Source organism: Coloeus monedula (genome assembly GCF_965178545.1).
Source record: "Coloeus monedula genome assembly, chromosome: 5".
NCBI classification, from domain to species: domain Eukaryota; kingdom Metazoa; phylum Chordata; class Aves; order Passeriformes; family Corvidae; genus Coloeus; species Coloeus monedula.
In genome coordinates, this window is record NC_138785.1 from 27,550,394 (window position 1) to 27,571,759 (window position 21,366).

The window sequence follows — 21,366 nt, forward strand, 5'->3', positions numbered from 1 at the left end:
GAAGTGAGTTAGTCATACTATACCAACTTTGCAGGAGGCCATTTTTAATGCGTCTAGTCCTGTAGCTCAAATAAAATGTACAGGTCAGTGAAAGCCAGAAGGCTGAAGACAGGTAGGAATCACTAATTGTCTCTGTTGGGAGAGTAATTACTAGGCAAGAGGAAAAAAAAAAGTGAGCCAGCACAGAATGTAATCACCCAGCCCACTGGGGTGCAGACTATCAAAATGGTCAGGGCAACCCAAAGAAGATTAACTAAATAAGCACAAAGCTACACGACATGTCCTCAAACAAGAGGGAAAAAAGGAGGCCCAGCATGCATAGGGGAAGACTGCTCTAACAGCTTAGTCAACACATTGAGATCCTGCCTACATATTACAGAATCATAGAATCTTAAGGGTTGGAATGGATCTTAAAACCATCCAATCCCCACTCCCTCTGCCATGGGCAGGGACACGTCCCACTACACCACGTTGCTCAAGGCCTTCCTTATAACTAGCATTAAAAGAAAGACTGCTCCAGCAATCACAATTGTATTTTTCCTAGAAAGGAACAATTTATTACATTTCCTGCAACGTAATAAATTAAATTGTAAGCACACATGTGTCTAAATTAAAGAATGAGAAAAATGTCTAAATAAGTAATTCCTAACACAAGTCACACGCATTAGTTGCAAACGTTCTGATGTACTTCTCTGGTTTAGAGGACAATTCTTTAACCATGCTATCTACTCCCTGAAATTTATAAAATATATATGAAAAAGATAGTGCTAAGCTTTCTAAAGGTATTACAGCAAACCTTACAATCATGATAAACCTTAAGACATTTTGTATCTGCAAGTCCTTCTTTTTCGATAAATAGATGAAGAATTTTTAAAAACACACTGAATACAGCTTTTCAGTGGATCATAATGTAAAAATTATTACACCCAAAAGATAAACTGTTCTATCAAAAGCATTAGGCCATGGATTCCAAAGGTGTTGCACATGTACCTCTAGGAATATTTCATCACTGCTATGAGGCAAAAAACCCCAAAACAGTGAGAACCTGCATTTAGAACCATCAGAGGCTGAAAACTGCAATACACACCTGAGGCATGTATGGAGCTCTGCTAAGAGCTGATGGTGTACCATCTGCTGAGGACACCTCAACAAAGCAATGCCAAAAGCTTGCTCCACAGAACTAGGTCCCACCGACTCTCCCTTCTGATGCAAAGCTCCAGCCAGGGCACACAAACTTGTCCAGTATCTTCAGCAACACCACCCAACTCCAAGCACCATCAGGAGCCTGCTATCCCTCACTGCTCATCTGTCATCTCTACAGATTTGTACCTCAGTTCAGGATTGGCTGCTTTTTGCCAGTCACTGCTGAGCATTTGTACCTAACAGAATCAACCTCCAAACCATGTGGAAATACCCTGACAACTGAGTGAGTCAGTCAGTCAGATGAAGGAGGAGGCTGCTCACACTGGAACAATGGGGACAGCAGAAGTTTCCTGAACTTCAGTCAGTGGTCTCAAGCAGACTTTATTCAGCAACTTTCCAGTCACAGTATATAAGGAAGAAAAATATACCTAAAAGGATAGATATAAACCAAGCTGTGTCTTGAAAGAACTTTCTGATGGTTAAAACTCAAAAGATTTTTGTGTGCATTCTAAACAAAGAAGGGTCTCTCCTTTTAATTATGTTGTCAAATATCTTCAGGAAGATTCAAGCCAGATTTCTCACAATATGAATGTGTTTTCCCACTAACTATTTTCAAATAATGTGCATTCCTAACACAAGCCTTTCCTAATAGAGCATTCCCTTAGTCGCTTTTTACTAAAATAAATTCTTTCATGTTTCATATTTCAGTGCTCATTAGTACAAACCATTTAATACCTATGAAGTCAATTTTGACAAGTTCATTCCTGCGGAGAGGTGGGGGAGGGGTTTTTTTTTTCCTTTTTTTTTAAACTAGCTACCAAATGTGAGCCAGGATGTACCCACTTGTAAATGACAGGCAGGATGTACCCGCTTCAAATTCTCCCCTTGGTTCAATATATGAGTCACAGGAAGTGAAAATCCCTCCTCTTACCAACCCTAGGGCAGGGATTTAAGGAATGAAACATCAGCTAATCCTTTCTATCTTAACTAACACTGGCCCAATGCAATGCTTAGTGGGAGAAAAAAATTGCCAGAAACTCTCAAGTCTCTTGGTCATGAGTATGCTGAAGCAAGCACAGGGGAACAGCACAAAATGTCCGTCCTGTATCCTGCTCTAAAAAGATTCTCTTCAATCTTTGTTGCAGTGCAAGGTGACACCATTTTGCTCTCAGTTGGAACAGCAGCTCTAATACTTTTGGCTGCTATACTTTCCCTTGCAAAGCCTCAGAGCACAGAAGATTAATTCCACAAGACACAACACCATGAGAAATGAGACAAAAAAACACAGTGAAATGAGTGGTTTTAAACTGAGCAGTGAAAGGGACACCACCGCACTGAGGAAAGGAAGCGAATTGGTTGTTTTCCCAAGCTACTGAACGACAGTGCTCATAGTACTGTCAAATAGTTACACTAACAACCACAACATCTTTGAAGTGCTTAGTATTTCAGGTCCCTCTCAGCACAGACACAAGTGTTTTGCCCGAGACACAGATGAAAAAATGAAACCAAATCTAAGCTGAATTTGCTTATACTAAGGCTACATCAGAAAGACTTCTCTTTTCCTCACTCACAATTGTTACACCAAGAATAAACATCTTGTTTTGTCAAACTATAACTGATCATAGGTAATTCAAAGCTTCTGAATCCAACAGCCAGGAAAATATTGATAAAGAATAAAATCACATCATTTCAGCTTTTCTTAGGGAAGGAAGCAAAACAAGACCTAACTACCCCATCAGTAAAGCTTCCAAAGTTGTCTTGACAGGTGAGGTTACATTAAAAATTTCTCAATTTATAAACATTGTTAAAACATTATTTCTCAGTCCACACCCTCGCTCTAGTCTCACCATCTCATACCTGTACCCAATCTAACCAAATGCAACTTCCACATGCAAACAAACCAAATGTGTGTATAAACCCATCTAACCAGAATGCAGCTTCCAACACATTTCGCTTTTTCAGTGGTCCTCTTCACAGATGCATAAGCATAACCAAGAGGTAAAGAATAAGCACCTGGCAGAAGGCATAAGCCCTTAGGAGCAACCATGCCACTGCAAAACAAATCAATACAAAATCTAAAGGGACCTGATTCGCAATTCTCACTCGGAGCTATTGGAAGAAATAGTTCCAGCAGATGCTACACAAACTAAAGATATTTGCTGTCTTTGCTTTTCAGGAAAACAGGAAGAGGTCCAAGCAGTAAATGTGGGTTAGAGGGCACCGCCAAGATCCTAATTAGATCAGCACAAGATCTGCCATATATTTAAGTCAGGGATTAGTGCCCCTCTCCAAACACCTGCTTCCACAAAAGCAAGGCAAAAGATGGGGTCAGGCAGGGAAGCTGTCAGGAGAAACTTTAGCGTTGTTTTTAATTGCCGTATCTCTGCACACTGATGATGTAATAAATCCTTCCTGAAGAAACTCTAGGGTATACAGAACCCCTGTGAAGTGCAGCTTTAAACATCCGGACAAAACTGGCTTGATCTTCATTATGAGTACTGAGTCAGACTTCTGGGTCTCTAAGACAGGGTGTGGCTTAATAATCACTAAAAAATTGGAAACAAAAAAATTGCTTCAAGAACAGCTCCTAAAACAGCCCCCCACAATCACAAGTTCTGTAAGATGTAGAATGCTATGAGCAACCTGGCTGTAACATTCTGAAGTACCAACGCATGCAGGCAAAAGTTCCTGTAGCAGGCCCAACTCGTCAAACATAAGCCTCAGTGCTGTGAATTAATAGGGGAATTTGCATAATGAAGAAGCCTGTTCTGTTCCTCCACATTATTTTCAAATGACAGTTCAGCATTTGGGATCACTGCTTTCCCTTGACTATTTATCCATGCCCTCAGGAAACAAAGATAATGCCTCCTGGCAAAAAGCCTTAATTGTAGCATGAACTGAACTGCTGGATTTTTAAACATGCTTTAAGTAAGGCAGCCTGATTCTGGCTTTTAACTGCTGAACAGAGACCAACTCATGTAGTTAACAATCAATCTGGACAAGACACAGAGAGAAAACACATCTCTCAGCATGCCACAAGCTCTATATGGGAATGATCAAAGACAAGCAACATACAACAGAAATGGTACAATATCTGACTTCTTTCCTCTGCTTTGTATGTTCTGACAAGAAGTTTTGTGATAGTCAGTGACTAGATTTAGAAGCCCTTAAGAAAATCTGTATGTGTGCACATCAAGAAGAATACAAACACCAAAAGAGCTAATTTGAACTCACAGACAGAACCTGTTCTCATCTTGTAAAAACATTCAGAGCTTTCCATTGAAAATGCCACCTTTCCACTGTGTCAACAGAGAAGTTACTTTCAGCTAGTGAAAATGTTTTTCCCTGAAATGCTGAAACACTTCCAGTCTCATCAGAGAAGCAAGGTAATGAAGACAAGTACTTTTAAAGACTCAAAGCATCATCTAAAGAGACCTCTTATACCAGTAAGTCTGTATGTCAGGAGCAGGGCTTGGCTTGCAAATAAAGTTCTGGTAACAAAACTATTTCTTTCCACTGGAACAATTTTATATTGCAGAATTGTTCATATCAGAATAGTATATTTCTACATAGAAATAACCATAAAATAACATTACAAATCAATAACTACATGCCCATCACACTTTCACAATAACAGATGCTTGCGTAAGTAAAAGTACATTTAAAGCAGTACAGCATATTTTCGTAGGTAATTCCTGGATACTTACCATGGAGCACATTAGGCAGATTCTGCAAGACATTCCAAGGAGATACTTGTCGGGGTATGCCAGAGACCTGCTTGACCAATTATGTTTAAAATTCATGATGGGACTAGGCCCAAGGGCAAGGACAACAAATATCAACTCCTTCATTCAGCTACTTGGCTATAATACGGAGTATGAGCAACAACAAAGAGGATCCAAGAGCAAATCATTTGCATTCAGCAAAACAGTGGCACCAGAGTTTGGTGAACAAAGCAGAAGTTTTGGAAGGTATTTGTTCAATTGCTCAGCTGGCAATTTATGTGCTGGCAGACTAAGTAGCTTGGTCCAAAACTTGTGTAAATATACTAATAAGTTGAGTAATTTTACTAGGAATTTCAGTTCCAAGTCAGTGCAGAGTTAAACTATATCTGTTTCAGACAAATGAAACTTCACTGGAGTAAGAGTCAGTGCATTGTTACTGTCAGTGTATAAAAATTAATTTAAGTCCAAGGATGCCAGGATTAAGTCCATGCCTGAAAATAGTACAACCATAGTCAGCTAAATCAAACCCCTTTTTCAATTCAAGATGTGGAAAAAAAGCATTTTTCTTTTAATTATCTTGATATAATTGTATAAAGATATAGCTGAAGTTGACAACACTGTACATAAGACAGCAGTGTGTGAGATTCATTCACAGCTACGCCTGAAGAAAATAATGTCTGTAAAAACGTCCAGATGCTACCAGTAAATCTGCATTAATTCAAATGATTCTTTGATGAAAAAACATAATGCTAAATAATCATGGGAAGAGTTGGCAGTGCTATGGTACAATCACACCACATGATCTCATAAAGCTCATTTGTTCATCATCTTATTATATACTTCCATTGCAAATAAACTGATGAATAGATGCTTTCCCACTGCCATTAGAAGCAGAAAGAAAGACAGATCCTAAAAAGTAGGAAAGAATCAGATGAACAGAACAGCAATGTTGCAACAAAAGATGCCCTGCTCTTTTGCAGAAGAGCCTCTCCTCCCCCTCTCCTCTGCCCTGGTGAGGCCTCCTCAGGAGTGCTCTGCCCAGTTCTGGGCTCCCCAGTTCAAGAAACACAAGCAGCTACTGGAAAGGGTCCAGCAGAGGGCTATGGAGATGAGGAGGGAACTGGAGCCTCTCTCTTATGAGGAAAGGCTGAGGGAGCTGGGCCAGCGCAGCCTGAAAAAGAAATGACTTTACAGAAGAGAGGGGATCTCATCAATACAAATACCTTAGGGGCAGGTGTCCAGAGGATGCAGCCAGACTCTCTACAGTGGTGCCCAGCAAGAAGACAAGGGGCAACTGGCACAAACACAAAGCTCTATCTCTAAATCAGAAAAAAACTTTTTTCCTTTGAGGATGACAGAGCATTGGAACAGGCTGCCCAGGGAGGTCATCGACTCTCCTTCTCTGGAGATACTCCAAATCCACCAGGACGTCACCAATGTGCAACCTGCTCCTGGTGAACCTGCTTTAGCAGGGAATTGGTCTACATCTCCAGAGGTCCCTTCCAACCCCAACCATTCCTTGATTCTATGATTCATGACCAATTTGCTCTTTTCTCCTGCTAAAACTGCAGTATGTGCTCACAAATTAAGCCACCGATAAAAGCAGATGAAAGCACAATGGCATAAGTAGAAACCATTGTCCCATTTACTCAAGTTATGCATTTCAGGTGTCATCACTTCTAGGTTATTACCACATGATGGCCTACATTACATAAAAGACACAAGAACATGCTACCTAAATATTTTGAGTCCTTAAATGATGCTTTGCTTCCTGACTAACATGCTTTCAGCAGCAAGTAGACAAAGAGTTTTCTCAAGCTCCAGCAAGAACCTCCGCAGTTTTCCTGACTTAACAGTAAGATAACGACAATGCCCAGCCATGAATGACAGATAATTCCTACAGTAATATCTCTGTGTGTGTGGACATGCACACTTGTACACATGAGAGATATAAACAAGAATGACAAGAGGGTTTAAGAAAAAGCAAACCCATTCAGATAAACAAGTGCTTTCATAAAACAGATTTACCTGAGACTCTAACTCCTCCAATTTACGCTTCCTGGCATGAAGAGCTTTACTTGGAAAAGCCCAGAAATAATTGGAAGTTCCAATTCTATCAGTGTCCACCATGCCATCATCAACAAGGCTTTGCAGAATCTCTTTCACTGACATCGAGGCTAATAAAAGCAAAAATATAAAATTAGAACCACATAGCACCTAAACTATGAGTACCACAAGCCACCATCTACAATCATCTATATTTTCCTCTAGAAGTCAGCTAGCTGGAAAATTTCACAAGGACAATATGCCCAAAGCTTCACTTGAAGGGACGAATCTCTTTGAAACCAGCAGTTTGCTCCTGAACACTGCTATTCTGCACATCTGCTACCAGATGTTTGCAAAACACTGCTCATAAGTATTGCACAAAATACATGCATATAACACTACAATACCATAACAAACCCATGGGAGGTACCTGAGAAGTTGTCTTGCAATCTTAATTCTAACTTGGATTAACTTGTTTAAGTTTCTTGATCGGGAGTGTAATTACATTTCACTTTGTAATGCTTAACAAAGTATTCCATAGCAGCAGAGGCACTAAAGCCATCTGTCTACAGACTCAGGAATGACAGATTCTGATTTTGATTATACTCACTTCCAAAACAGAACATCACTTATACTCACAAGGATCAACATTTCTGAACATAACTGATCATTTCCTAGCAAATCTGTGGTATAATTCACCATTTTAAAAAATGATACCTGTTCCACAAAGCTAAGCAGTTACATTATCCTCAGGTGTTGCAGATATAAAGACTTCTGAGGTCATTTATATATTTTGGAATCCGACATTCAACTTCAGGACTACAGGGGATCCCATACCTTTTGGAAGCTATAGGCTGGATGCCAGGACAGCAGCATTTCCACATGTTAGTAGTTTTTTCTTTTCAGAGTAACTGGGGCTTGGGTTGTATGGCTAAATGCCTTCATATGCAGAGACAGGACAAATTTGGACTATTCAAAGGTGTTAATGGTTTTAGAAACTCTAAACTCAAATTTACTGCAAATTACAATTAAACATATGGACTGGCAAACCAATCAAGACACCATCACATTTCTTCAGAAGCCCATGAATGCCTCTGTCAGCTGCTGACACAACTGAAAAACTCTGCTTTGCGATATTCACATCTGCAGTTCTCTCAGCAAGTTCATTTATTCTTGCAGTGCCACCAAGATATGCTAGTCAAGGACAGTGGCAACTACACAAACATAATGCTTTCCCGCCCCTTTTGTAAATGAGCATAATAGGAAGAAGAATTAGGAACTTACAGAACAATCCAAGAGCATACAGAAATCCTCTTGGACCTAATTCTAAACCAATGGATCTCATCAGGAAGGCTTTTACTGAAAAGACAAACCCCTTCCATTTATAGCTGTCCAGCCATTTTTGGAGGTGAAAAGCTGAACAGCACACTGCCCATGTGCATTTGGACTAGCATTTTAAACACTTGTGACTTTACAGGTGGGTATTTAATACCTGAGTGCACATAATGATTTCATACACTGAAAGTCACGGCAAGTCAGGCAGCTCAGAGCGTAAGAAAGCCCCCATCCCATGTCACTTTTAACACTACAGACCTGCCATTGACCAGTATCCCATTCCAGCTACATTTTCCATTACTAAACTCGCAAACCTAAACTTGTAGCCAGGAAAATTTACACTGTAGGACCTGTCCCAAAAATGATTACTTGCTCAAGAGAAACAACTTTTGTAAACACTTACTAATCCCTTTTTCTTTTGGAGCAATCTTCTCTAGATCCTTCAACTGGAAGACATCTTTCTGTACAGAACATGAAAGACACTTTAGTTCCAAATGACAGCATCATCTAAGCCTGGGTGTTTTTTACACTAAGTCAATGCCAACAGAATCAAGCAGGAAATGCACTGTATGTTTTGGTTTTGCTAGGGAAATAGCCTGCATATCCCTCAACAGAATTCGAACATTCTGAGAACTAAATAATAAGAAAAACACTATTATTGTAACAAGCCCTGTTCTTTCCTTTGGTGCTCTGTAGTCACTGTATTTCATCTCAAGTTAGACTACGAAGCCCTTAAAGCCCAGGTTAGACTGTCAGCACAGATGCACCACATTGCTCAAGGGTCACAGTATTTTTTCCAGAAGATAAAACATGGTGGATTATATATGCCACCAATACAACTGTAGCTGACCTTTTGAATCTCCAGGTTTCTTCTCCCCAGTGACCCTTTCCAGCTCTGCTCTCAATTTTTCCAACGTTCAGATTTCTTCCTCCTCCCATAAAATGCAGTGAGATATTTCCCAATTTCCTGCTGTCCCCTCTTATGGTAATAGACTTAAAATGAGAAGATGTGTATAGGTAGCACACGAAGAATTTAACACCACCTGTGCATCTTCATTCCTTGGCTCTACCTGGGGATGAGCCACCTGATCAGAGGTTAAATTAATGAAGTTTTGCCTCTGTAATTTACACCCTGATGTCACAGGGCATAAGTGAAATGCATGCCAGGATATAGAGTTCAGCTGCAGCTACAGTTAAGCTCCTTTTAGAACCTGTTTTCCCACCAACGTAAATGCAGGACAATTTTAAGTTACTTACTGTTTCAAAAAAGATCTCCATCATGCGAGCTCTCTTCTCCTCAAAGCTCAGGCCTTTTTTCTTGGACTAGACCATGGGAAAAAAAGAAAAAACAAACCAAGACATTCAGCAATTTGAATAATTAACATCTACTCAGAATTCAAATCTATTTCCCTATAAGTTGTATTTTCCATCCTCTAAAATACCTTACCAATAAGCCCAGACTTTCAGATAAATTCCTTCTTTGCAAATAATCACTACACCAAGCTCATCTATTAAATGGAGGGACCTACCTTTTAGTTTGGGAGCCAGCCTTTCACATAACCCAACCTGGCTCCAGCCTCAATGTTTCTTGACACATACCAGTCCCAAAATCTATATTTAAATAAAACTCACACAAATGTTTAATAACCCTTAAAAAGATAAGGAGTACCTTCTATTTTCTTTTTGTTTTAAGAATTGCTTTCCATCTTGTGATATACAGACAACAGTGTGAGTTGTAGGCCATTCAGGTTTTTTTAAGGAGATAAAGAGCACTCTGAGGTCCTAACCAACTTTATAATGTCAAGGTCACATTTTAAAAACCGTGCTGGTTTTATTTCTTTTCTCTCTGGTTGTGTGACCAAGCATTCAATAACTTGGGTTGAAATACAAGCAAAAGGCAGAAATGGCTATTCACAAACTGCTACCAGCAATACAAAACTGAGAAATAGTCTCCTCTGATCACTTTCAGAGATGCTATTTTGATATGCCTCTTATGAAATTAGGATATAAAATATTTCACAAAGAATTGGAGTTTTACTAATAGCGTTTAGCATAGTCCTCAACAACCCAAAAGCAGCAGGCACAACGTGAATCTGGAAAGTTTCCCCTTGCCCCACTCCCAGCCTCACACACTGTGTGCAGATACAAAAAAGGGAAAGGGGGATGGAAGGGGCAAAATAGGATGTTGGCAGGAAAAGGTCTCATTAAAAAAAAAAAGCATATTGTTGCCCTTAAGTCAATGGAAGTAGGTAGTCTAATAACAAGATGCTTTGAGAAAGACATGGTTACGTTTCCAAGTCTGTAACAGAAAGGAGTCAACACCATTTCTACTTTTTAACACCTGCTTCCTTCTTAAGGAATACAACTGGGCAGCGCACAACACTTAAAACATACACCAAAAGCAAAACGGCCAGATTGATGTAATTTAGAAAAACAAATATAAAAGCTAACTTATGCAGCTACAATAACACAGAGACAGAAGCAGAAGCAAATCAATACTATATTTAACAGAAAGCACCATTACTATTTTTTTAGGCCCCCTCTCTCCTCTTTTAGCCAGCCATACCCTAGGTCAGCACTGCTGGCACTGCTGTCTCCTGCGATGTCAGTACATTGCAGGATTAGAACCTGGAGCTGCCACGTACATTCAAGTAGGAGCACGAACAGAAAGCAGACGGATTTAACTTCCACCTCCCTGCCTTCCCCAAGAGCGCTGACACCTTCAGCAGCAACAGGAACAAAACCCGTAGGCGCACGAGTGGAATGGAAGCGTTTCTGGAAGCATGTGCTTGTAGCTACGCCCCTCGGGCGCCAAGTTTCACACCACCACTTCAGCAAACGCAGCAAAACAAGGAAGCCAAGAGCTCTCTCGATGAAAGTTATTAACTTTCACATTAATTTCTCCCTCCTACCTCACTGGCAGGCGTCCCCACCACAAATATTAACCACACCAGGAGCATCCATTTCACTGCCGCTACCGCAGGCAGACAGAAGAATTCGGTGCTGTGAGCGCATTCGGGCACACCTGCGATTCGCTCTGCCCGCTCCCACCTCCCAAAAGCCGCAGCCAGAGGCTCAGCCCGACCACACCTGGGCCCCCGTCTCTTGGGGGGAAGCAGCGGGCACCGGGCCCGACTCGAGCCACAGCACGGGGCTATGGCTACTCCTCCAGGTGCCGGCTCATTTACATCGCTCTTCAACAAACGAAAGGCACGGCCCACACAGTGGTGACGCTGAGCCCCCAGAACCGGCACCGTGGGGCCTCCCCGGAGCGGCAGCCCCGCTCCCCTTAGAGCCGCCGGGCCGGAGGGACGGCGAGGCGCGGGCGGCCGTCACCCGCCGTCACCCGCCCGCAGCCGTGGCTGCTGCCGGCCGTGGCCACGGCTCCCTCTGCAGCCCCGCAGCCTCAGCAGCCGCCCAGGAAAGAGACCGGGAGGAGGCAGAGGGCGGGCGGCCCCGCTTACCATGTCGCGGGCGGGCGGCGCGGTTTGATTCCGGCGCCAGCGGGCGGGAAGAGGCCGGCGGGAGGCCGCGTGCGCAGCGCCGCCTGCCGCCCGCCCCGCGGCCCTCACAGCCCTTACGGCGCCCGCGGCAGCCGCACAAGACGAGGCTGTTTCAGCCGCCGCGAACGTGAGCGTGGGGGTTTTTCTTGTTGTTTAATTGTTTTCAGTTTTTTGTTGGTGGTGGCGGTTTTTTTGTGGTTGTTGGTGTTTTGTTTTGTTTTTTACCGGCCGGGTTGTGTCGTAGAATAAAACTGAGGGGACAAGAGAACACGTGAACTGTGGTCTAACACGACGTGTGTTGTACGGCTGGCCTGGCATAGGAGCCACGGGACGTGGAGAAATACAGCCTTCGCTGCCCGTGGAAGTGAAGGGCCTGGCCACATCTGATGTTGCTTGAAACAGTTGTTCATTGCGATGACTGTTCTAGCAACTTTTAATTACTGACAGCTTGTTTTAATTGTTATTTGTGTTGTAAATCACTTTCCTTCAGCTGCAGCAGTTCTGGGAAATTGCTTTGCAACAGCAGTGGGTTCATATCTGCTATGAAATCAAACTCAAATTTAGAGTTTAAATTCAAGCAAATGAAAACGTGCAAGCTGAGATGTTTAGGCAGTTCTTGGGAAGATTTTCCGTGCCTTACGCAAGGTGACCCCTTCCCTGGAACCTGAGGTTCTTTTCTGTGCAGCCCATGATCCCATTCCTCATTGTGCACACTAGCATATTACTGAAAATGAAATACAAATTAGGAAAGACATTTTTAATACTAAGCCTTTTGTTCTTTCATTCTCTCATGTGCATCACATTTGCAACTTGCTAAGGCAGGATGAAATCTGTTGGTACACCCCCTCATCTGCTGTGAGAGCTCATATTCTGTCTCCCTGCCTTCCATCTCCTTTGGCCGGCCCTCAAAGTGACTATATCCCCACGCTCCCTGTGACAGTTCTTTTCCTCCTGTCACACTCACCTCTGCAGTCCAAGGGTGAGAGCCCCTTCCTGCTCCTTCACAGCCTGAAGCAAAACCGAGCTCTGCTGGATTTTTGCTGCTGCCAAGCAAATGGTTGCTGCAACATTTGCAAAGTCCCCGTTGCACCCTAGGGTTTCTCCAAGCCACACGTGTGAGTGGTACGGGGGGGTGTCAGAGCTGAACATGCTGCCTGCAGTACAGGAAGAAGAGAGGGAGGATGGGTTTTCAGAGGGACACTCACTCTGAAGTGGGCTTGGGGCACGTACCTCGTGTCTTATGTTCAGTACACGTGAGGCACATGGCTGGAGCACACTCCTGGAACCACGGCTGGAAGGCATTCCTTGTTTCAGCAGTTGAATGTGATGGCAGCAAGCCAGACAGCCCATCCACCTCTGAAACATTAGGCCATGCTCTCGGGCAGTGGTGGGGCAGGCGGCTCAGCAGGTTCTCTCTGCCCATGGCCCCTGGGGACAGCCGGGCTCAGCTGCCCCAAGTGCCATGGCAGCCCTGAAGCCCTTCCACGGTGTCAGCAAAATCCAAAAACGCCAGAGGTTTACGTCCAAAGAGGAGACAGAGCAGTCCTGCAACTTTATTCGAATGAAGGAATAAAGTCCACTGGGGCACACGCCCACAGGGTTTCCTCTCTTGAGGTTTTGGAGGGCGCAGCCTCCTTTTATCCCAAACTCCCAGCCGCACGTTTTCCTCTTCCTTCCCCCACTGGCTGAGGTAGCAGGAAGGTACAGGCTTCCTGAACCGCCTCCCACATATCCCCCCTTGAACCTACTATTTTACCCCAAAGTTCAGAAACTCGGGCTTATGCAGACCCACTTGTCTGTTTCAGGAGCCAAACTGTCTGGGCTCTGCAACAAACCTGGTGCCCAAAGTTAGTAGAGACATGAAGACCCATTTCAAAGATGTTAACACCCATACCTTCACCCATCAAACTGTAATGAAATGAGCTTTCCTCTCATCGGCAACATCACTGGGTCCAATTTACTCTGTAATAGGAGGTTCCCTAACACCTCCCACGTTTTGCAGCACCAGATGAAAACAAATTAGTTGAAAGACCACGGGGTGAAAGAGGTCCCAGACAAAAGGGGAACACACGGTGTATCTTTTGCTTTGTCATTTGAGGGGTGGTTTTTCCTTACTGCATAAAGTGGAATGAATGACTCCTAAAATACATAAAGGCCTGGCATTTTAAATGGGCTTCAGAATGTCTAAACATTCTGAAATAGATATTTCAAAAAACTGCTAGTCGTACGCTATGAATATAAAAATAAGACGATGGGAATACTGTGGAAGATACTCATTACTGTGTCTTTCTGTTAGAATATTGTTCTTATTTTCCTGTGATTTTCTTAAGCTTTAACAACTTAGGCTATATTCTCTATTCTAGGAGTCTGAGATTTTTAAGTACTGGTCGAAATAATTTTTCACTGTTCCTGAGTTAGAGAAAATACAGTGCTTTGTCAGTGTTACATTATACTTGGATGAAATGAAATTTGTACTCTCCTTCATTTTGCTCTTAAAATTGACTGTAGTTGAATTACAATTAGAAATTCTGTTTTGAAAGGACAATAAAGCAACAATGGCAGGAAGCTTAGGCAGTAGGAGAATGAAAATTGTCCTGCTTTAATTTTGTTCCTTTCATACATATGTGCCATAGCACAGTCTTAATTACATGAGCTGTTTTTTTCAGGAGGGAAGAATTCAAGTTGAATAGCAGATCAGTTTATTTCTGGAAGAGTAAGAGCAAGCCTTTCCAGTCCTGTGGCTGCCTCCCACAACACCTGTATGACTGACAGCAGTAGAGCTTAAGCATGGAGGATGAGGAGGGTTTGAGGAGATGCTTACCCATGGGGGGTGATACCAACTTCTCTGGGATCCAAGCAGTCTGTCATGGGCTGTGGCCACATATCAGGAAGCAGTATGATCCATGAGTATCCCATACAGGCCAGTCTCTGCAGCATTTGCTGCCTCATTTCATCCTCAAATGAGCTTTTGGACTGTAAGCAGATGTTCTCCCTACAAACATTTAACCCTTGAGTGAGAAACCCTTGGTGAGAAATGCTAGCTGGCCCTCCCCCAAAATTTACTGCTTCGGCAGCTTTGCTTGGCAGAGCTGCTGAAGTGAGCATTACGGTTATCCTTGAGGTGAGTAGCTTAAGCCCTAGGATTTTGGTCACAAGGCATTTCACTGAAGGAACAAGGCATTCATATCCCTAGCTCAGAACAGATCTGAGGGCAGCAGCCTCCAACTGCAAATAGCAATGAGCAGCAAGTGCTGGGTATTTCCTGCACAGCTGGGGCCTGTGTAGGGAGAACATCTGTCCACAGAAATGACATTGACTGTTCCACTGCACTGAGATAGTTCAGTCTGGTCCAAATTAGGGAGGCTTCACATGAACTGTCAGCAAAACTCTGGGGATAGTTAACTGCAGGGCAGCACAGCTGGATATGAGAGTGAACTTCAGCCTAAGGAACAATGAAACATTTTTGAACATGCAAGGGCATGTTAAGGGGTACCACTATAAAGAGAGCCTGGCTAGTGGTGGCTGCCCAAAGTACCTGCTCCTTTAGCTACTTTGGCATTATTCTCCCTGACATTGTTTCTCATTGGTGAAACTGGGTTCTGTAGTCTTATTCATAGAACTTTTAAAAGATTCTGCTGCCTCGTTTAGGTATTTAACTAAGTACCACAAGAATGTCAAAGAGGAAGTTGGCCATTTACTGCAGATTTTTTCTGGTAAATGACAGTGTTCCCCAGTATTAGTGTTCTGCCTGTCTGATTTTGCTCAGTGGTGAAGAGCCTCTGCTCTCATAATCCAGGGAACAGAAAACGTTTCTAGCCTATCAATAAGAAAATATTGGGAATGTAACGAGAGTCTTACCTACTAAGCCCGGTGGATCCAGGATATCCTATTGCTTCTGTTCTTCTTTGTGATCTTTTTTTCCTGGGAAGGAACAAGTGCTCTGCAACTCTGAATGTCAAACCAACACTCGGCTTTAAGATGTGATGTTCTTTTAGCTGGCTGCCAAATAAAGCCTTTGTAAGTATCTGAACTTCAGGGCAGATAGACAAGTACATTCAGCACCAAGAGTCTATTTGCTGAACGTGTATTCATCTGGAGACTGACAGAAAAACAAAACTGATCCATTATGTTGTACTAAGTTTGTCATTAGGAGAAAAATGAGGCATGGAAACATGGCTGCTGACACTCCCTGTGACTTGCAAGAAAGAGTAAAACACAGATTCCTCCTCTACAGGGTTTGGGGGACAGTTCCACATAAAAGGACAGCAGCTCAGTATTTCAGCTGTCCCATTTCTGACTGTCCTGCCACTGAGCAAACACTCATCACTGAGGGTTTCACTGACCCCTGTGGTCCACTCCATTGAGGCCATGTCCAAGACAAATGAACCATGTGAAGATTCTTACTTCATGAGCAAGTTCCCAGTCACATGGAGTTCTCAAATGATTCAGGTTTGGAGAGTTCACAAGACATAGGTAATATGTAAAATTAAAATTAATACAAGCTGGAAATTTATTCTTACAGGGACAGAGTCAGACTGAACTCCTATGGCAAATTTTCTGTACTCCACAATAATTTAGTTTGGTTTTCTGCAACAGATCCTTGAAAGATTATAGCACACCTTAGCTAAAAGGTACAATGTACTTCCGTGGTGCAAGCAGAAAAGCTTACAGCTCTTCATCTTACTGCCACCAATGAAAATCTTAATTTTGAATCCTGGACTGAAGAAGGAAGGGAGGAACAAGGAAGCTCCAACTCTGCACCTTCGTCTCAAGAACTACTCCAGCCCCTCTTTTCTCTGTGTCTATATAAAAGCTTAACACCCGTGAAAAAATCACGGTTTCCTTGGCTTGTGACCTGCGGTGTCAGGGAAGAAATTTGGAAAAAATTACCTGTCTTCTTGCATTATGGGGTTACTTTTATGGACAGTGAGTATGAGATACATGAAAAAGAAATCCTCAACCATGAAAGTAACAGAGGAAACAAGCTTTATTTTTATTATTTGAAATTTTTGTGCGTGGTAAAGGTACACATTTGACTCTGGTTTTCCTACATTTCCAAGACAGAGTAATTTTTTTTGTCAGCTAAAGCATTATGAATACCATGGCACACAGGAAGCTAAAACTACACACGCACACATGCGCACACGCACACACACACACACAAACACTTTGTTGTGCATCTTTCATCCTTGACCTTAAGGAGAAAAGGTTTGTATTTAGCCTCATAGGGATTTAAAAAAACCAAACAAAAACATCATCATCAACAACAAAAAAACAAGTGAGAAAAATATTTCATTATGAGTGCCAAGAGAGTGCAAGGCTTACATGTACACAAAACATATATTGACTTACAAAGATGGAATGTACAAAAACTTTTAAAAAAACATGAAAAAAAGAACTGGAAACACTCCTAGAACTGGAAAGCTGCAGCATATCATATCAACTGATAGAGATTTCTATCAGGGGCTGCTGCCATACACTATGCAACTTAGGGAACATTCCCATGTTATAAACCAAAGGAAAAGTGTCAGGGTTAAGGCTGTGTTGCTCACAAACATCAACTGAAGTGCTGTACATTCATCAGAAATAAAATGACCTGTTAGGAACCTTCCCACTCTGTCACACAAATACCTTTCGTGCACTTTCCACAAACAGGTCAAATAATCACTGCTCACAATTCTTGGAGGAAATTTCGATTATACATCATGATTTCATAACGAGCTGTCTCCCATAACTGAAAGTCATTTCTTTAAAACAAACATAACATATTGGGCACTTATAGTTCTCATGACGGCAACACTAGATCCTTAGTTATAAAAAATATTGACATAAAATCAAAAGCCCTCTAGCTTTTACAGAACAGATGAGCATTTACTAGTAAATAACTCTCCATCTTCATGAGGCAAAAGCTTGCCTAAACCATTTTCCTTTTCAATACATTGGTGCTGGTTTAGCCTATGTAAAACTCTCCTGTTGTTTATATTGGATTTATCTGAACAGATCTTTTTATTCTATTCACAAAACCATGAAAATACAGTTGGCTAGTTTGTCCTAAAATGCTCCATATGACACGAGATCTAATAACCTTTTGAGATGACTTTTGAGTTGAAGCATAGTTAAATGAAGCACATACTTTCACCATTCATGCTGTGCTGCTAGTCAATTAGCATTCCAGAGAAGTCAAGGGGACATTTGGTTATACCTGAAATCTGGCAACAGCGTGCCTCTAAAGCCTTTAATAAATGCTAACAAGTCAGCAAATCACGTAGTGCAATTCTGACCTTCCCTTAATTGGATGACAAAAAAGCCTGCCAGTTTTTAAGTGCAGAATTTCTGCTTTGGTTGCTCTTTGTAAGGTTTGTAAGCCAAGCATTTTAGTGAAGTTGGCTTCAGAAGCACACCGTAAAAGCAATGTGTTTCTCAGTTTCCCGGTGCCAGGCAGATAAGGTCAGACCTTGGAAGGGAATACCCTATGCCACTAAATTTGAAATTGCAGTTGACAGCATTTGCTATCAGAAGGAACTTCAAATTACTGACATTTTTTAGGTGCTGCTCTGCTGATAGTGTCTGAAAGTCCAAAAGTCTACTCAGTTTTTTTGAAGAAAAAATCCACAAAACCCCTAACAGCTTTGAGCTGGGTTGTGAGGGGGTTATGTACAGAATTCACTATTTCATCAGGATGCACTCGGTTCACACGGGTTATCTAAAATCCTGGTAAACAATGCTGGACTAAAGGGAGTGAAAAGCTTTTGAAGAAAAGTGTATGCACGAAATAGCACAGTCTTAAGTATCTGTTTTGATGTATAAGTTAGGATCTGATTCTCATGCTTCTCAAAGTTCCTGACAACAGTGGATTTGGCAATGTTTTCTGAGGGGTAAACATGCAAGCTTAGTAAAATTGTTATAAAAATCCATATTTGGAACTAAATATGATAACTGACAGCCACAGCACATTTTTAAAAAGTTTTTACCTCAATCTGTGCAACCCCTTCTCTTTATTAATAAATACAGTTCAAATGCTACACACCTTTTCTTCATTGATAAATGTGCCATTTAAGGGCCTCCCAATATCAAAAAGTGTTGTAAGTACACTTAGAATGAAAATTTGATCTGCAACTTTGTTAAATTTTGATAGGACAGTTTATTGGTAATGACTGAGATACCATCTTCAGAATTTTAGGACAAACTCAGTTCAAGCAGAGGATATTTTGTTCCCTTAGTAATAACAAACTTGAGTTTTAGTATTTCATAAATGTTACCACCAGTTTCTTAGCTTCATTACAGTCCAACCTTAAGCTTCATGCACAAAATATTTATTCCAATGAAATAAGAAAACTTATATTTGCACGAGAAATTGTAAATTGGCTCTATGTGCAAAAAATAAACAAAGGAAAGAAGAGGAAATATCTTTAGGAAACAGTAATTAAAAACCAGACAAACCCCCCATTTAAGAACCTTGGGGTCTGCATTTTTACCAGTCAAATGCAACTTTACAAAAAAACCATTAGTTTTTGTCAAATTCATTGAAACAACCACCTTAACCTTTTAGAAATAAGACGAATACTTATAACAAGAAATTTTATCAAAGATTTCTTTCCATTTCGCAAACATGCTTAAAATACTCCCTTTCTGACCCAATGCCCTTTTGTTTCAAGGCCCTAAAAATGAAATAAAGAACGACAGCACTTCCCAGGCTATTGTAGGCATTGGCAGCAAGCTCACCAGCTCCTCAAACAACGCTTAAAAGGGAGCACCACTCTATCTATATCAGGCTAAAGTAGCAATTGGACCTCTGACCATTGGATATAGAAATAAGAATAAAGCCAATGCTACTTTAGAAAGGACAAGTTCATACTTAAAAACCCCCAACAAACCAAACATTAAAATAAGAACCATGCCTATAAGCATTTCCAGTTAAATTAATACTTAAACAAAGAACACAGTAGAGAGATCTGACAGAGGAAAAAGGGTCATTTTTCGGAGTACTGCCATTGTCAAATATCATACATACGTTCCAGTTTGCTGAAATAACCCACATTTACTTTTTTTCCCCGTTTTTATGTCAATCAATCATACATACATACATACAAACAAATTGGAACAAATCTCACAGTCCTTGTTTTGTCCTCTAACAAAATTCCCTTTGATGAAGGACTTCAGGAATAGGTTCAAATTCATTTTTATTTGTATTGTATTTTTTCTCACATAAAAACAAATAGCTTTGGTAACCCTTGGCTTTCCTATACAACCTCAGTTTACCACAGTTCCTTTGGTTGTATAATGTAGGTCCTCCACAGGGGTACTTCTCTGGCTTTCTGTCCTGTTTGAAGCTGCATTTTGTTTTATAGGTTAATACAATGAATTGCCGTAAGGAAACATGGCAATGAACACGTACGAAAGAGTGGCACACATGAGGTTAATTGAGATGACATTGTAATAACCCTGATCCTAATGAACTAGTTTGGTGTCAAAAGGTCTGTGGTTATACAGAAATTCCGCTCTCACTAACGTATCGCTACAATTAAGTTTTTCCAGAGCTTTAGAAATGTCAGGTCTCTGCAAAGTCCTTCCTGCACATTGAGCAAGAGGAAGAGTGAAAAACGGTCACACAAAACAATCCTTCATTAATTCCACATGAGTAGGGAATTTGCATTGATTCTCAAAGTGCTAAACATTGAGCTGTGTTAGGTCTGACGGTTAGAGCTAGACGGATTTTGTGAGACTTAACCTTATACTAAAAGGGCCTACTTGTTATACACAGTAAGACTGAAGAGTGTTAAAAGTGTAATACCTACCATGATAATGAGATCTAGAAGATTCCCAGGATCACCTCTGGGTTAAATAACACGTAAGAATGATACTTCTTTAAATTTGGAAGCTCTGAGCAGGAGCTATCCTTTGCAGTCATCAAAAAGCTTTGGGAACTTTTCCCAAACTTTTCTGTTTTTTGCCTAATTAGTTAATTCCAGTTCCATAGGCTGAAGTGTGTGTTTAATTTCACATTGTCTTTATGAACTCAGTTACAGAGAATTTTTTTTATTAACACTTACAACAAAAAGTTCAGTGAGAAACATAAGAGGTGCAAGTCCTATGTAAACAAGGTAAGTTTGGAAATTATCACAAGAAGCCTGTAAGAGACTCCTTTGTTATTAAAAATGAATGCAAAGTAGGAGATATCCTGCACTGGGATCTCTAGGACGAGTCTTTTCTTAAGGGTGGGTGATTATCCAGCTCCAGAGCTCATTGCTACTGTAAGTATCGATAGACCTTGAAGCAGTGATTTCCAGAGTCTGCGACTACAACGTGGCCATCTGAAGTAAGAGCCAGCCCTTGGGGACCATACAGTGGGTCAGCAGAGGTGTTAATGTAGGATAAAAATGATCCGCTTCCATCGAAAACCTTTGAGGGTGAGAAAGCACAGAATAAATGTTATGAATAAAAAAGGAAAGTAGCGGACACAAGCCTGCTCTCAGTTATACTTCTAATTTCTGAAACAGTTGACATACACTAGAATAAACAAGGGCAAAATCCGTTCTGTTATCTCATATGCAAGTTTATATACAAATGTATTTTCTTATTAAAAAGAACTAATTAAAGGTGCCAGGATCTTTGGC

General features: G+C 41.3%; 2 protein-coding genes across 8 annotated transcripts in view; both read right to left on the minus strand.

The window, feature by feature from the left end:
- MND1 (meiotic nuclear divisions 1) overlaps positions 1-10,574 on the minus strand; it is a gene marked incomplete at both ends in the record, with an annotated part of 39,553 nt that extends 28,979 nt beyond the window's left edge. The window contains 4 exons of the mRNA XM_082281975.1: positions 6,897-7,045; positions 8,653-8,710; positions 9,507-9,572; positions 10,539-10,574. Of these exons, the coding sequence (XP_082138101.1) occupies positions 6,897-7,045; positions 8,653-8,710; positions 9,507-9,572; positions 10,539-10,574 (309 nt within the window). The remainder of the gene's footprint in view (positions 1-6,896; positions 7,046-8,652; positions 8,711-9,506; positions 9,573-10,538) is intronic.
- Positions 10,575-16,795: 6,221 nt separating this feature from the next.
- The window catches only part of TRIM2 (tripartite motif containing 2), a 71,496-nt gene continuing 66,925 nt past the window's right edge, over positions 16,796-21,366 (minus strand). For all 7 annotated transcript variants that reach the window (XM_082282226.1, XM_082282230.1, XM_082282229.1 and 4 more), the window contains exon 12: positions 16,796-21,151. In XM_082282226.1, the coding sequence (XP_082138352.1) occupies positions 20,999-21,151 (153 nt within the window). In that variant the 3' untranslated portion in view covers positions 16,796-20,998. The remainder of the gene's footprint in view (positions 21,152-21,366) is intronic.